We start from the raw sequence: 14,458 nt of genomic DNA on the forward strand, positions 1-14,458 counted from the left end.
TTTTATTCTAAATGAAATTAGGATGCAGAAGGTATGATTTTAGATATTAATCAAGAGGAATCGATTATTGCTCTATGCAATCCCTCCCCTCAACGTTTTCGAGAAGAAAGCTGAAAAGGTGTTTGATAAAAAAAAAGGTCAAATCATCAACGGGTCTGAAAACTGACTCATCGAACCATTTATATCAAGACGCATCGCATTTTATAAATCAAAACCACCATTTTATATATATACACAATAAGGTCCCAATATATGATCATATCACAGATCAAAATGAAGGTTCCTAATTACTTGGACATCTTTTTTTGTTTTATATTACTTTTGTGCTTCTGCCATGTCGGCGCTGCAGCTGGTTCTAAATTGTTACCGGACAACGAGGAGGTTTCGGCGATAATCGTGTTCGGCGATTCCATTGTTGATCCAGGCAATAATAACCACCTCAAAACTTTGATTAAATGTAACTTTCCACCTTATGGAAGAGACTTCAATGGCGGAATGCCCACCGGAAGGTTTACCAATGGCAAAATCCCCACCGATTTTGTAGGTTGGGCTTCTGATCATATATAATCTTATTCTTTAGTTTCTGTTTGATACTTATTTTTTCCTTTTTGAAAGATGTTTTAAATCATAAATTTGTGTCGAAGCTAGCTATATAGATGTTCGCCATTTTTTTTTAGAAAAATTAATTTTTAAATTTGATTTTAGTCTATGATTTTGTGTTACCTGGTTCACTTTTTTGCTAATATCTTTTAGAAAAAGTCAAAATAAAAAAATAAATTAAAATTTATGAAAAATTCAAATATTTTATTTTAAGAAAAGTACGTGAAACATATAAGAAAATTAGGAAAAAAACAAAAAAAAGAGAGAGTATATTTTAACAGTAGAAAATCAAAAACAAAATAGCTATGAATTGAATCTTACAGTTTAAATGTTATTATTGTTACTATTATTATTTTAACATACGGATATTTAACTTTAAGTTTTACTGCCGTTGTTTCTATCAACCGCCAAACGACGAAAAACAAAAAGGTGGATAGCAAAAAATTTATGGTACGTAGTTAATGAAAAAGTTATTCAACAAGGCATATACCTCTTAATTAATAACTACAATATACAAATTTAAGTTACTTCAACAATATTTTTTCATACATCAAACAAAATTTAATACTGTGGTGGTCTGTTTAAATATTTTCTTCTGTTCTAACGTTATAATTTTATTCTAAACTTTGACGTGATATATATCAACGATTTGTTGTTGAAACGTTATATTTGGGGTTGAAAAACTTGACAGCGGAAGAATTTGGTGTGAAGGAATTAGTGCCAGCATATCTTCATCCACATTTGACAACTCAGGACCTTCTCACCGGCGTTAGTTTTGCTTCTGGAGCTTCCGGATATGATCCTCTCACATCCAAGATAACGGTAAATTTATACTTCTTTTGTTGACTGACAACTCGTTAGTCGTTTTGCAATCTAAAAAAACTTATATTTTTTTAGATCTATATATTAAAATAATTGTGGGCAAGCGACAAATTAAACCAACAAAATATAAACATATAATTCAACCTACATGAATTTTGTAGGAGTAAGCGTCGAAGTTAGGAATCTTGAGAAATCAACGTTTCACATCATTATTTGTATGGTGGGGGATAGGGTCGAGGAAGCTAAGATATATATATATATATATATATATATATATATATATATATATTTAATTTATTTTAACAAAAATAAGAAATAACCATTTTTTAACTATTTAATAGGACATTAAACCAAGTTAGAATGTTTTATTCTCCTACGATGTAATTTATAAAATTGTATATTTATAAAATATAACAAAATTAATTTTTAATGGAAGTTATATTAACAATAATCTTCATGTAAAAATACATTTTGTGTAGGTACATCTTTAAGATAGAGACTCAACATTTAATTTTAGAAAAATATCATGTGTCAATAACTGGATGAAAAATGCATGGATTCAAATTCAACATTTAAATTTATATATAAATTAATATTGAATAAGATGGAGAATGATGTCATAAAATTTATTTTTATTTTTGTTATAGTCTTTTCTCAATAATTTGAGCAATCGAAATATCTTTGATAATTGAAAAGTAATTTTTTCTTCAAAAAAAAAAAAAAAAAAAAAAAGATTTATTTATTTTGCAATTAAATGTTGGGTTGTCCCGATCAAAACCTAGTCCGTGCTATCGCTTAGCGACCAACTGGAGTTGTTCAAAGATTACATCAAGAAGATAAAAGCCGCCGTCGGAGAAGAAAAAGCGACGGCCATCTTATCAAAAAGCGTAATAATTGTATGCACCGGCAGCGACGACATTGCAAACACCTATTTCATAACGCCGTTCCGGCGACTCCATTACGACGTCGCTTCGTACACCGATCTGATGCTCCAATCGGCCTCCAGTTTCTTCCATCAGCTTTACGCCCTCGGAGCAAGAAGGATAGGAGTTCTCAGCTTGCCGGCAATCGGTTGCGTTCCGTCGCAGAGGACTTTGTTCGGAGGCGTCGCCCGAGGCTGCTCCGAAGCCGCTAATTCAGCGGCGCTGCTTTTTAATTCGAAGCTATCGTCGTTGATTACTTCGCTGGGAAATGAGTATTCGGATGCTAAGTTTGTGTATTTGGATGTCTACACTCCGTTTCTTGCCCTCATTCAAAACCCTTCTGAATACGGTAATTTTCTTTTCAGTTTTCCCTTTTCTATACATTTATTTTTCAATTTAAAATCATTGTTTCTAGTTGTCAAGTTTGTTACATTGATTATATATGTTCATAGGGTTTGAAGAGGCAACAAAAGGATGTTGTGGAACAGGAGCCATAGAGGTCAGCGTTTTATGCAATCCATTATCTTCAAAATTATCATGTCCGAATCCTGATAAATATATCTTCTGGGATAGTTACCACCCTACCGGCAATGCTTACCAGGTTCTCACTTCTCGCATCATAAAAGATTCCCTTCCTAATTTTTTCTGATTTTTTTCTTTCTTACTTTCTCAAATACACCTCCATTGATGTAAAACATGTAACTCAATCAAACATTAAAATATATGTTCTCACATATATGTTAATAAATTCAAGATCAAATGGACATTTTACATTCATATATTCTCTTCGTATCAATGGATCAACTCAAACTTTTGAGTCAATATTAGACATTGGTAAAAAAAGAATATGAAAGATGATTTAAGAAAAGTGACTTCAATAGAGTAGCTATATTGTAGAAGCACATGTTGAGGCGATTTTGTCCATCGAACCCTACACTATATTACACGATATCAGAGCAGTGATCTTGTGATCAGTCCAAGCACAATGTCCATGACATTGAAGTGAAAACGATTTAATTTTTTATTTAAATGATATTTATAAATTTCATAACTCTTGTGTAATATATTGGTTGGCAATATATCAATTAAATTGATATATATTAATATTGACAAAGATATTTTATGGTTGATGTCTTTGAATTAAGGACGGAGTTATTTAAGAGTGGACACATACTCATTAAAATTAGGTTTAATATCAGAAGTATATGTTGGTTTGTTGGTTGGAGTGGTCACGGGCGGACTTAGTAGTTGTTGCTTTAATTTTGTTATTTTCTCATGTTCGAAATTCTTTCAATTTAATTGTTTTAACTTTTTGTATATATACATTTTTCTATAACTCTATAATAAGTTTTAATATTACTAAAATACCCTTTGTCTCAAGATTTTAGGTTTCATTTTCACGTTCTCCTAATTATTATGAAATGTTCGTCTTAAAATCATTTGACATTAAAAGTAGTAGAAGTGTGAAAGATTTCTTGATTTTTTCACCGTAGTATTTTTACTAAATTGAAATTGAGATAAACACTTAAGGACTAAAAGCAAAATGTTTTGAAACCTAATGACTAAAAAGGCGTTTCTTCTTCGTTTATTATACATTTTTGTAATTAACTAATGTAACTTAATATGAATATTATAAATTAATGCACTTAAGTTGAATTTATTAAGCCAGAAAAGGAATGCTAACACAATTTACATAGTGACCAAGAGCACGAATGAGAGAGGTAGACTTGGTTTGATGTACGTCGAGGTATGGAGCACGAAGGAGAGAGATGAATTGGGAGAGTAGTGAAACAGTGGTCGGAGAATTATAATAACTCTAATCCCCAATTAAGCAACTCTGTAGATCAAACGTGGAGTCGACTACTCCACTCCTATATAATATTTGGGCCAAACATGTCATAACATATCCTCAATCCTATATTGTATGGAAAAAAGAAAACAAAAACTGCCATAACATACTCTATGTTTCCCCTCTCTTCTTTTCAACTTTTATTTGGGCTAATGGGCCAAACCAAAAAGCCTCATTTTCCGCACCCCACAACTCCATCTCGAGGGACGCCTCCACTTCAAATGATTCCACGGTTGTGAATATAACCAAATGTATTGAAATTGTTACATATTATAACTACTTTTTTACTTTTAACTATGGATATGTATGTATGTATGGAAGACAATATGGATATGTATTTGCTAAAGAAATATCTCGATAGGTCTTTCTTAGCATAAATTCGTAAAAAACAACAACAATAATAATTTTAAAAGTAAATCATCAGGTCTGTTATTATTCACCGGAAACTCTTAATTTCATAGAATTAGAACTTAAACTTACACAAACAATTCAAAATTTAACAAACACTAATGTAACAACTTTAAAAATACAGTGATTTCTATAAAATAAATAAAAATCGACCTATTTCACCTCCCTCGCAAATAGTGACTTTTTTGTAAAGAGAAAACAAAGATTTTTTTAAAAAAATGAAAAATGAAAATGATATAGAAAGATGATGTAAACATAGAAAATAACAAAATTATGATCGAGCAAATATGAAAAAGAAAAAAAAAAGAAAAAAGCTGTCACACCTATCAGTTCTAAAAAGATTGAAAATGAAAGATTTTCTAAAACGTAGAGGATAGAAACTTAGAGGAGTATTCTTTTAAGTTCCCTCAACATTTTGTTTTTCTTTTTAAATTATAAAAAAAAAAGCTCTTAAAGAGAGAGAGAAAAACCATGAAAAAGCGATTTTAAATTGCAAATAGACAATGAAAATCAAAATATTAAAATTATAACAAAATTTTAAAAAAATTAATAAAACTGAGAGTATAAACTCTCAAATGGTTTAAAATAGACTTTGTTATATTTGTAACTTTTTTTAAAATAATGTGTCCTTAATTATAGTTATTCTTTGAATTTTATGATGTTTGTTTTTTTATTTTTAAATATAATAAAATAAACTAAAATATTTATAAAAACTTTGAATTCTCTTATCAATATGACATAGAAGAATATTAATGTTTATCGATGTCTATGATTGAAAAATCTGAAACTTTCACTGTATTAAAAATATTTTGTCAAATTAGTCTTTTTTTTTTACCATTCCCTTAATTTTATCGTATTTAAATGAGAATTTGAAAATAACTTTATAAAGGGATAATATATGGAAATTACGCAAGACCGCCTAATTTGTAGGTTGGAAGTAAGAAATTAGTACGAGTAATTGAGTCATTAATTATGAATAAAATTGCTTTTGATTGAAGGATTTTCCATTGCGGTGTGTGTGAGTTTAAAGGCAAGCAAAAATCAAATTAAACTAACAACGACCAAAGCTGGGTTGGAAGGTCACGAGTCCCACACCAGAAAGGCAGTTACTACGTCGTTTTGGAGGTCATTGGCAGATTGATTAATTATAAAATAATAATAATAAATAAATTAAATACGAAAATAAAGTATTTTCGCGGGAATGGCAATGTTGCAATTTGAAACACATGAAAGGCTTTTCCGTTGGTTACGCACAAAGATAGTTGCTTACATTACTCTAATGGCGTGCGTGTGGGGAGAGCACTTATGTAAAATAGCTAACCAATTCATGAGAAACTGTGCATGCCGATTGTGGAGGTACAAGATTTCGAACGAAGATCGTTGAGACTAAGAGATTTCTGGTCTGAATGTTCCAAGTTCCAGCAAAGAAACGAAATAAACAAACGAAGATCATTACTACTGAATGATTTTCAGCAATATAAGTATATATCCAAAGCTTTGTTGCTTTTTCACTGCAGAATCTGTTATGTTTTCTGTGAAATAGTTAAGTTTGTCTTTTCCGGCATGCTCTTTTGAACTTATCGTCTTCTGCATTTTGTGCTTCGGATGCAATTTCAAGTTCAGTTGAAATTATGTTATCGTTATCTTTATTATTGTAAGGTGATCTGAACTGTATTCTATAATTCTATCTCCAATTCTACTTTAAATTTTATCTTGTTCTGTTTCATTTTATGCTTCGGATGCAAATTTTAAGTTCAGTTGAAGTTATTTATCGTTATTATTGTAAGGCTAAGGCGATTTGAACTGTATTCTATGATTCTATATATCTGTCGTTCTAATTTAAATTTTATTGTGTTCTGCATTTTATGTTTTGGATGCAATTTCAAGTTCATTTGAAGTTATATTGTCGTTATTATTGTAAGGTGATATGAATTCTGACCTATATTCTATGATACTATCTCTTATTGTAATATAATTTCCAGTTATTAACGGAATATTACTTGTTGTTATCTTTTCTGTTTCTCGTCATTTCCTGAAAAGTTCGTTGAAAACTTAAAAAACAACCATGAACGTACGTGGAAATTTTCAAAATATATATGTGTGTGTGGTTGTACATTTACATGTGTATTTTTCTTCTTCTGTGAAGTTCCAACTTGTAATTATCTGGATAATCTTGAGTGCAGCTGAAAAGTGCGTGCCGGAGGCTTGAGCTTATAAAATTTAGAGATCTTCAATCAAATGAAGATTGCTGAATTGTCTGGTATAATCAAGAATTGTTTCTCGAAGATTCCACAGTCCAATTTTTGTTGATTAGGAAAGGGGAATTTGGATTTGGTGAATTTCTTGGTGAGCAACTTGGAAATCCTCAGGGCTTATGGACAGTGGTTTTTCTAAGCACATTTCGATTTAAGTATGTCTTCGTGGGATAGTCTTGGGGACGTTGCCAGTGTGGCCCAGCTGACGGGTATCAATGCAGTTCAACTAATTTCAATGATTGTAAAAGCGGCAAACACCGCAAGGATGCACAAGAAGAACTGCAAGCAGTTTGCACAGCATCTCAAGTTGATCGGGAACTTATTAGATCAACTAAAGATCTCAGAGCTGAAGAAATATCCTGAGACTCGAGAGCCTCTAGAGCAGCTGGAGGATTCCTTAAGGAAGTCATATATTTTGATCAATAGTTGCCAGGATCGTAGCTATCTCTATTTGTTGGCTATGGGATGGAATGTTGTTTATCAATTCAGGAAGGCTCAAAGTGAAATCGATAGATACCTAAGGCTTGTCCCTCTGATTAATCTGGTGGACAATGCTCGAGTCAGAGTAATAATTCACTTTCTTTTGCTGTAATTTTGCCTCTCTTTTGTTGGTTTTACAAATTTACTGCTGTTTAATTTGTTTTGTTAACTGACAAATGGATATCCATCAGTTATTTCCTATTAAAACGAAAAAGGATCACTTTAGTGTCTTCAGTACCTGTCCTTTTAATATAAATCATTCTATCTTCATCTTGGAAGTAAAAGTAAACACTGGATCCTAGTAGTTCGATTTGGTGCTTGTGCTTATTAAGATGGCCTAACTCGATCAAATTCATTTTTTCTGTTATTTTTTTTCTCAGGAGAGGCTTGATGATATAGAAAAGCATCAATGTGAGTATACATTTGAGGAGGATGATAGAAGAATCCAGGACGTGATCCTCAAACCAGAATCTATCAAGAACGATGCTACGATATTGAAAAAAACTCTTTCTCGTTCATACCCAAACTTGGGGCTCCATGATGCGCTTCAAAAGGAAAATGAAAAACTTCAACTTGAGCTGCAAATATCTCAATCCAATATGGATGTTGGGCAATGTCAAATAATTGAACGATTATTTGATATCACAGAAGCCTTATCTGCAAATTATTTTATAGAAAAAGATTTACAAAGAGGCATTCCAACACAACATGAGTACAATTATTCTGATGCTAATGGTGAGACTACTCATGCGTATGATGGAAATTTTCACAAGAATAGAGATGGTATTATGACAAGGTAGGTTTGTCTTTGTTTAATGCCACAGTTCTAGCGGTCTTGCATATTGTTAGGATAAACATAACTCTCAATATTGTCACTTTAGAGATGACTACATGGTAACAACTCATGCTTTGTTTCTCGTTTCACCCCAGATATTTTATACCACTGGAGATGTTGTTTCTTACCTATGTGCTCACGATTTTCCCCGTTTCCTAGATAATGTTGCACATTGGTTGCACTTGTAGTATGATGAAAGTTTTCATTTAGATAAAGATGATAACATGACAGTGTTGGTTTTTCTCCCTTCTGCAGCTAGAAGTTTGTTCAATTTATTACTAGAAAGCACACACCCATACTGAAATTCGGTTGAGGAAATCAAAGATATATATTCTATCTTCTATCTTCAATCAAATTACATAATTTGGGTCGTGCTTATCAATTTTAGGTTGTTCAATTAAAATTCAAGATCGAATTCCCTATCTGGTGCCTATTTCTTATATTTTTGACCGTGCAAACTCTTCTATTTCCATCAGGTTTTGAATGCTTTGATAAGTAAACTAATGTACATTATGTCTGCCAGTGAAACTTTACTTCACGATGTAATTTGTTCTTGCCATATTGAATATCTTGAAAGGCATCCATATGGTGGATTCTGTTTCTTCTTTTTTCTTTTTCCCCTTTCAGAAAGGGATCGTCAGTTTCATCAAGACATGATCTGCTATCCAGCAATTGCCAACATGAAGAATGGCATGCTGATTTGTTTGGTTGTTGTTCACAACCTTACCTTTGTACGTTCATCCCACTTTTGGCTTGCCCTTGTGATATGACTGAAGAGCATTCTTTCTTTAGTATAAATTGTATAATTGGTTGCGGTGGTGCTTATGCTTTGTTTCTTATTCCAAGTATTTTTGTACATTTTCCAGGTATGAAGACATTTTTCTGCCCTTGTTGGACATTGTCAAAGGTTGCTTCTGTTGCTACCAACAGGCATGTGTGTAAGTATTTATTGAATGTCTATTTATAACTCGGGCAGTCTTCGTAATGATGATTCAGATAACATGATTCAATAAACTGTCGGAGATAATCTCATGATTTGTGGATTTATATGGAACCATCTCACAAAATTTAGAATATCTCAAAGAATGTCCCTCTCGCTTTCATCTTCTTTCAACACCATATATGGCTCCAATGATGATCTTGAACAAATTACATGCCTTGTAACGTAACAAAGATCAAAAAAAAGAGAGGCAAAAAAAACTTACATTTCCTATGATTATCAGCTTCAGCAGATGCATGTAACGAGTTGATGGCATATTCTTTGGTGTTCTCATGCTGTTGTTACACTTGCTGTTTCCGAAGAAAACTCCGGAGTATGTTAAATATCAAGGTAACCTAAATTCTAACTTAACTAGTAAATTAGGATTTCCTTCATCAATTTAACTGTTCTTAAAGTCCACACCACCCACCATCCACCCTTCCATGAAAGAAATAAGAATAGGTTTCAATTTACAAGTTCAGCTATTATATGCCTCCTTTGCAAGCTTAGGTGTTCTTATCCCATAGAAACGCCAATGACAAATTATTGATTCTTGAGCTCATGGCCTAGCAGCCCATAGTTGCTAGCCACAAGTATTAAATTTTTAAGTGACTATCATCATGACAGGTCTTCTTATTTTACTCTATATCTATGTATCTATTTGGTGTTGGAGTCTACTTTCTACTCTATATTTATTTGGTGTTGGAGTTTACTTTCTAGGACAATGCATTCAACCTCTACATTTTTATAACATAGTTTGCAACTTGTTCTTTTGAAGGCATATATAAGCTTTTGCTTCCAAACCGAATTGATGTACATCTTTTGCTTCTTCCTCGCCTTCTTTTGCAGGGTGGACTTATTGATGATTTTCTTTCTCACTTCTTGTGTTGTTGTTGTGCACTTGTTCAAGAATGGCGAGAAGTTGAAATGCGTTGTGGTATGTATTCACATTTTTTCATTTAAATTTTTAGGTTTAAAATTTTTATTTCGATCTCCAACTCCAACCTTAGACAAACATTTGTACAAGTTATGACAGCTAAACCTTACAGTACATTTACCCAATCTACATCTTAACATATAGATTTATATGAAAAATAAGAGCCCATCTGAAATATGTTCACAATACATCCTCTGACATGTGGATGTCCGTATAATGTGGAAAGACCTTGATGTTGGTACAAATACAGGTAGAAAGACCTTCCCACATATTTGATTCAAAATATAACTTGCAGGTCCAGAGAACACAAAAACGATCCCTCCACCATTGCAATACATGGAATCTTAAGAGGTAAGCCAAAGCATATTCTAGTCCCCTTGGAAAGTTAATATACTTGATTAACCTGGACGCTTCCATGTAAATTGTAAAATAAACATTGCTTGGTGTCATTGTAATTCATTAACCTGGTGTAAGGTTGACCCTCTTTCTCTTCTCCTTTATTCACTGTACATAGTGTTATAAATACTCTCAAATAGTGAACATTTCATTGTGTATAAAATAGAAAGAAGCACCTGTAGACTGTATAATAGAGTTTCATGGTTCATGGAAGGATTTGAACTCTATATTGTGAATCTTAATGGTGCAAAACAGTTTGGTGTATAAAAAGCAAATTACTACTACAATTCCTTTCCTTTTTTGGTTATCCAAATCAGTGAAGTTGTTCCTTTGATTCATCTTGCTCAGAGTAGTCTCGCTTCAGACTGCCATATAGTTTTGTGCAGAAGTAGCAACTGGCTCTACAAATAGGCTGCTCTCTACAACATGTTTTCAGGAAACTTGCACTTCCTTCAAATCAAACTGACCCCAAAAGAATAACGGGACTTGTACGAATTGGAGTTTACGACAATCAAAATCAATTTAGAGAGCTTGATGACAGTTTGAGAATTCTAGTTCTCTTTATTTCATGATGATCAAAATGAGATACATTGAGAATAATTGCTCGACAAAATCGTCTATCAATTCAGATGAAAAATAAATGAATAACTATTATTGTTCCACCTTCACTTCATATGCAGCTACGTTAAGAAGACAAAGCTTTGAACATAGATTTGCCGCATAGCAAAACGTCATGAGCTGAAGAGTAGGGAAAACAAACCTTTTCTTTGTGCTGTTCAGCTACCATATGAAGTTAAAAGCATAACTCTCCAGTATCATGTGCTCATTTTTTTGGGGGTAGCAGTAAGCTGTTACCATCTCGACTTGTTCGGGAGATCGCTTTAGTCTGTGAGTCTACCTTTCCGATCATCTTTTTCTTATTACAGAAACAAACCCCGAGTTCTGAACAATAACCAACAAGATTGAATGAATACCGTAGTGTCCCCACATTTTTTTCTTACTTGAAAATTGGTTCTAAACTCCACAATCTGATTGCCCTGCAGCAATGCTTGACAATAGACTCATTTCACTAGCAAGTTAATGAATCACTGTGTTTGTCTCCTTCATCCTCTCTTGCAGATGATTTCCTAGTTTTAAATCGTGAACAATCTCTTTCAGATCTACTAGTCTACATCCCGGCATCGTTCCAAGTCTTTTTTCTTTCATTAATAGTTTGATTCTAGAAACATCCTCCCATCTCCCAGCTACAGCATACATATTCAAAAGCAATCTATAGTATGAGTCATTCTTAGGTTCTATGTCAATCAAATATTTTGCTATCTGTTCTCCTAAAGAAACATCCCCCACAAAACGACATGTAGTGAGCAAGTCAATCCATACAACCGATTCTGATGAGAAGTCCTCGGGCATGTTCCTTAGTATTTCCACAGCCTGCTCTATCAACCCTACTGCAACGTAAACATTGGCTAAACACCAGTAGTGGGCAAAATTTGGTCTCACAAGAAATACTTTGATCATCTCGTCGAAGTAATTCTTAGCGTCTTTCAGCAGTCCTGCTCGGGCACAGGCACATAGAACGCCAATAAATGTAATTTGGTCTGGGAAAACTTTTCGCTTACCTTCATCTTGCTTGAATTTCTTGCCATTGCCTGTTTCCTCAATCATTTCTCTTAATTCGGCAGCCATTTCCTCAAACAGCTTAAGTCCATCTTTAGGATTCCCATGTAGAGAATGCCCCAAAACCATTGCATTCCAGGTAACCAAATTTCGACTCATCATCCTGTCAAAAACTCTACGTGCAATCAATACTCTCTGGCATTTGCTATACATGTCAACCAATGCCGTGTCGATAAATACACAAAACTTCATCGAAGTACGGTACATAAAACCATGAACCGATCTTCCTTCATTCAGCCTTGCCGACCGACTACAAGCACCAAGAACATTCACCATTGTTGTATTGTTCCCTCTGATTCCCACATTCACCATATTCCTAAACAACTTCATTGCACAGCCCGGATTCCCACCTCTCAAATACTCACTAATCATCAAATTCCAAGACACAACATTTCTCTCAGGCATTACATCGAACATGTCATGCGCAGTATACATATCTCCAACTCTCGCATAAGCAGTAACAATTGAATTCCAAGATACCAAATCCCGTGTTGACATTTCGTCGAACACCTTCCGACCGAGCTCAATATGGCCACAACAGCCATACATATGAATCAAACTATTTCCCAAAACCATCACAGAGTCAACCCCATTCTTGAAAGCTTGTCCATGGCACTTACGCCCAGAAGCCCCACAGCCAAAACTCGCACAAGCGGAAAAAAGTGAAAGAAAAGTGTAGGAATCTGGTCGAAGTCCATTACCAAGCCATTCAAAATACACAAATACAGCCTCTAGAGGAACTGTGCTAAGAGAATAAGCCTTAATTACTCTATTAACACAGAAGGTATTTGGAACTTTGATATGTCTGAAGATCAAAATAGTATAAACGATGTCACCGAACTCCGAGGCCTGCAATAGAACTCTGTTGGCCCAAAAATGGTAGTTAAAAAGACCAGAGGTAATCAAATGGCCATGGATTTGAAATAATTCTCTTACGCTCTCACATGATTGAAGAAGCGAGTGGCTTTGGTCATGTCTAGGAGGATTCGTAGTCTCGGGTGAATGATCTGGTTCTGGAAAAGCGGAGAATGGAGAGGAAGATCGACCAACGGATTTGAATGGCAAAGGGAGGGGGAAGTGTGTGAAACGAAAGAGTTGTCGAGTGGAAATCCTTGCCATTCACTTGCGATACGACATTGATTTACTTCCACTGAATTCTTCTTCTTCTTAGTCTTCTTCCACTTAGTTTCCGCCATTAACGCATATTCGTAGTGGGCTTGCAGGTTAAGAGTTGCCCTATGGAGGCGTTGCGTTGCCAAATATGTTTTAAACGGCGTTTAACGGTGAGACGACGTACCGAAGAGAAACTGGTGAAGAAATAGGAGAGATTTATTTTTAACGAACGCTTATCAAATTTTTTCCAAAGTTGGACTCTACGTACGTACGTTCGATTTTCATTTTTATTTTTAGATCTAATATTCATCTCGGCTACATGGACTCTATATCATATTAGATAATTTAAATTTTATCTAAAAATAATAATAGACAACTTCGAAAGGAAACTCATGCATCTCGTAAACATTGTGAAATCTCTTCATTATTTTATTAGAACATCTCTCGACAAATATATTTTATTTGAACAAAGAAAAATGTGACGAAGAAGACATATCTTAATAACAATGGACAACATCCAACATGTGTAAGAGTAATGTTAGTCTCTCGTAAGAGTAGAATTGATGAGTATAATTAAGCTATACTAGTTATAGTTGATTTTCAAAGTAGATTATTGATAAATATTATCAATTGTATATAAACAGTCATAAATATTGATTCTATAGATGGTAAATTTGTTGTGTTTTAAAACTTACCAAACAAAATATTAAGCGATGGAGAAATTGATTAAGAAATCTTTTCGAGACCCAAAACCAATTTTGTCCCACTTTTCATGGAGCAAGAATTTTGACATTTTGGTTACCTCTTTATTAAGTCATCTTACAAAATTACCCTTATTTCTTTTTGTTCTTTTAGTGCTTGTTTTTTTTTTTTGTGCGATCAACTTTGACAAATCAGTAATTTATAACAAATTGACCGAATCAACTTATTTTCTCCTCTTATTCAATTTGTATTGTTGAGGGATACTAGACTTCAAAAATCAAGACCATAAAAAGAATCGGAAGAAGAAAGCATTTTGTGAGATCGAGCTTCAAAAAACAAAACCAAAAGAGCCAAAATGCCCGAAAATATTATTTCCCAATACATAATTGATGTATTCGAAATGCACCCATCTCATACTTTCCATCCGTTCACTCATACAAAGAAAGAAAAAAAATTGAAATAATACCCTCTAATTTTAATTT

At 33.6% G+C, this 14,458-nt stretch overlaps 3 protein-coding genes across 4 annotated transcripts; 2 read left to right on the plus strand and 1 right to left on the minus strand.

Moving 5' to 3' along the window:
* Positions 1 to 208: 208 nt before the first annotated feature.
* On the plus strand, positions 209 to 3,124 carry LOC103485151 (GDSL esterase/lipase EXL3-like). The gene is made up of 4 exons (XM_008442629.3): positions 209 to 544; positions 1,292 to 1,422; positions 2,205 to 2,694; positions 2,798 to 3,124. Exons 1-4 carry the CDS (start codon positions 253 to 255, stop codon positions 2,992 to 2,994), a joined length of 1,110 nt encoding a protein of 369 aa, XP_008440851.2. The 5' UTR covers positions 209 to 252; the 3' UTR covers positions 2,995 to 3,124.
* A 2,718-nt stretch (positions 3,125 to 5,842) lies between these two features.
* LOC103485153 (protein MID1-COMPLEMENTING ACTIVITY 1) lies at positions 5,843 to 10,967 on the plus strand. Of its 2 annotated transcripts, XM_051088942.1 has the most exons (9): positions 5,843 to 6,083; positions 6,786 to 7,422; positions 7,718 to 8,133; positions 8,800 to 8,903; positions 9,039 to 9,110; positions 9,396 to 9,502; positions 10,001 to 10,088; positions 10,384 to 10,439; positions 10,833 to 10,967. In XM_051088942.1, exons 2-8 carry the CDS (start codon positions 7,015 to 7,017, stop codon positions 10,434 to 10,436), a joined length of 1,248 nt encoding a protein of 415 aa, XP_050944899.1. In that variant the 5' UTR covers positions 5,843 to 6,083; positions 6,786 to 7,014; the 3' UTR covers positions 10,437 to 10,439; positions 10,833 to 10,967. The 2 variants fall into 2 exon arrangements, with proteins under 2 accessions (XP_050944899.1, XP_016899365.2); XM_017043876.2 differs by lacking the exon at positions 10,833 to 10,967 and having other exon boundaries at positions 10,384 to 10,720.
* A 52-nt stretch (positions 10,968 to 11,019) lies between these two features.
* Positions 11,020 to 13,531, minus strand: LOC103485152 (pentatricopeptide repeat-containing protein At3g51320). The gene has a single exon (XM_017043875.2). It carries the CDS (start codon positions 13,278 to 13,280, stop codon positions 11,562 to 11,564), a length of 1,719 nt encoding a protein of 572 aa, XP_016899364.2. The 5' UTR covers positions 13,281 to 13,531; the 3' UTR covers positions 11,020 to 11,561.
* Positions 13,532 to 14,458: the final 927 nt, after the last annotated feature.

Source organism: Cucumis melo, chromosome 8 (genome assembly GCF_025177605.1).
Source record: "Cucumis melo cultivar AY chromosome 8, USDA_Cmelo_AY_1.0, whole genome shotgun sequence".
In the NCBI taxonomy this organism is placed as follows: Eukaryota; Viridiplantae; Streptophyta; class Magnoliopsida; order Cucurbitales; family Cucurbitaceae; genus Cucumis; species Cucumis melo.

Excerpts from the sequence above, each read along its gene's own strand:
- LOC103485151 (XM_008442629.3), top strand. The coding sequence starts at position 253 with ATGATCATATCACAGATCAAAATGAAGGTTCCTAATTACTTGGACATC. Across the intron at positions 1,423-2,204 it reads CTCTCACATCCAAGATAACG|TCCGTGCTATCGCTTAGCGA; the intron begins GTAAATTTATAC and ends ATCAAAACCTAG. Across the intron at positions 2,695-2,797 it reads TCAAAACCCTTCTGAATACG|GGTTTGAAGAGGCAACAAAA; the intron begins GTAATTTTCTTT and ends ATATGTTCATAG.
- LOC103485153 (XM_051088942.1), top strand. The coding sequence starts at position 7,015 with ATGTCTTCGTGGGATAGTCTTGGGGACGTTGCCAGTGTGGCCCAGCTG. Across the intron at positions 8,134-8,799 it reads AGAGATGGTATTATGACAAG|AAAGGGATCGTCAGTTTCAT; the intron begins GTAGGTTTGTCT and ends TTCCCCTTTCAG. Across the intron at positions 10,089-10,383 it reads AGAAGTTGAAATGCGTTGTG|GTCCAGAGAACACAAAAACG; the intron begins GTATGTATTCAC and ends TATAACTTGCAG.
- LOC103485152 (XM_017043875.2), bottom strand. The coding sequence starts at position 13,280 with ATGGCAAGGATTTCCACTCGACAACTCTTTCGTTTCACACACTTCCCC.